The 1,543-nt window shown below is 46.6% G+C and overlaps 1 protein-coding gene across 1 annotated transcript; it reads left to right on the top strand.

The window, feature by feature from the left end:
* The first annotated feature begins 362 nt into the window (after nt 1-362).
* On the top strand, nt 363-1,316 carry LOC121455383 (olfactory receptor 2T1). The gene has a single exon (XM_041663044.1). The coding sequence runs from the start codon at nt 363-365 to the stop codon at nt 1,314-1,316; it is 954 nt and encodes a 317-aa protein (XP_041518978.1).
* The last annotated feature ends 227 nt before the right edge of the window (nt 1,317-1,543 follow it).

Here is a 1,543-nt window from a genome sequence, read left to right as displayed (position 1 = left end):
ATTACCAAGCAAATTTCACCTAAGGTATGATAAGCCCTACCCAGCCTTATACACACTAGACCATGGTATAATACATATGCTTAGGTGATGTAAAATATGAATATGACTATGGTACAGTAACATCTACTGACATCTTGATCAATGTACTTAAGGAATTATTGATTAATAATGATAAATTGTGCTTAAGACTTGTAGATATTAATATTCTTATATAATTCAGCTGTTGTGTACTTTAAAGTACTGGGAAAACTAGTTCTGAATGTTTTCTTTCATTGATCCCATAGGTTGTCATTCTAACTCTCTGGAAGCATCACGATTTTATTGGGAAAGTTTTATATCACATCAGCCACATTATAGGATCCATGGAAGGGTACAATGTGTCGTCCACTGACTTCACTTTCCTGGGGCTGTTCAACACAGAGGAAACCTCGGGTCTTGTGTTTGCCACCATCTCTGTCATCTTCCTCACCGCTCTGGTGGCCAACGGCATTATGATCTTTCTGATCCACACAGACCCTCACCTCCACACCCCTATGTACTTCCTCCTCAGCCACTTGTCCTTCATCGACATGATGTACATCTCCACCATTGTGCCCAAGATGCTAATCGACTATCTCCTAGGGCAAAGGACCATTTCCTTTGTGGGATGCACAGCTCAACACTTCCTGTACCTCACCCTTGTGGGAGCTGAGTTCTTTCTTCTGGGCCTCATGGCCTATGATCGCTACGTGGCCATCTGCAATCCGCTTAGGTACCCTGTCCTCATGAGCCGCCGAATCTGTTGGATTATCATCGCAGGCTCCTGGTTTGGCGGATCTTTGGATGGCTTCCTCCTCACCCCAATCACCATGAGTTTTCCTTTCTGTAGTTCGCGAGAGATCAATCACTTCTTCTGCGAGGCGCCTGCTGTGCTGAAGTTGGCATGCGCAGACACGGCCCTCTACGAGACAGTGATGTATGTGTGCTGCGTTCTGATGCTGCTGATCCCTTTCTCCGTAGTTATCGCGTCCTATGCCCGGATTCTGGCCACGGTCTACCACATGAGCTCCGTGGAAGGGAGAAAGAAGGCCTTTGCTACCTGTTCCTCTCACATGACCGTGGTGACCTTGTTTTATGGGGCTGCCATTTATACCTACATGGTGCCACACTCTTACCACTCGCCGTCCCAAGACAAGATTTTTTCTGTGTTCTACACCATCCTCACACCCATGCTGAACCCTCTCATCTACAGCATGAGGAACAAGGATGTGGCTGGAGCTCTGAGAAGAGCACTGGGGAGGTTCAAGAGCTCTCACCCAGGGTCGGGAGACTTTTGACGGTTACTTCCTTCGCACACGAATGAATGGGAAATCGTTAGTGCGGCTGGGCCTGAGCCGAAGGATTCCAGTTCAAGGAAGGACTGGGTGCACAGGGGAAAAGTCAGCATGAAAATGTGACTTCTCTATCTTCCATGTGTCCTCTATTTCCCGCCCCCAAACCACCTTTCTCTCATGAGTTTTGAGACAAAAATTGTGTTATTTAACACTGACTGAATTTTTTCTTG

This window comes from Microtus oregoni, unplaced genomic scaffold, assembly GCF_018167655.1.
Source record: "Microtus oregoni isolate MIOR12 unplaced genomic scaffold, Mior012 000013F_ref0000133, whole genome shotgun sequence".
NCBI lineage: Eukaryota > Metazoa > Chordata > Mammalia > Rodentia > Cricetidae > Microtus > Microtus oregoni.
The sequence above is the reverse complement of the archived record's forward strand: the minus strand, read 5'-3'. Positions and strand labels throughout refer to the sequence as shown.

Bases quoted from the DNA above. Each gene is read 5' to 3' on its own strand.
- LOC121455383 (XM_041663044.1), top strand. From the start codon at position 363: ATGGAAGGGTACAATGTGTCGTCCACTGACTTCACTTTCCTGGGGCTG.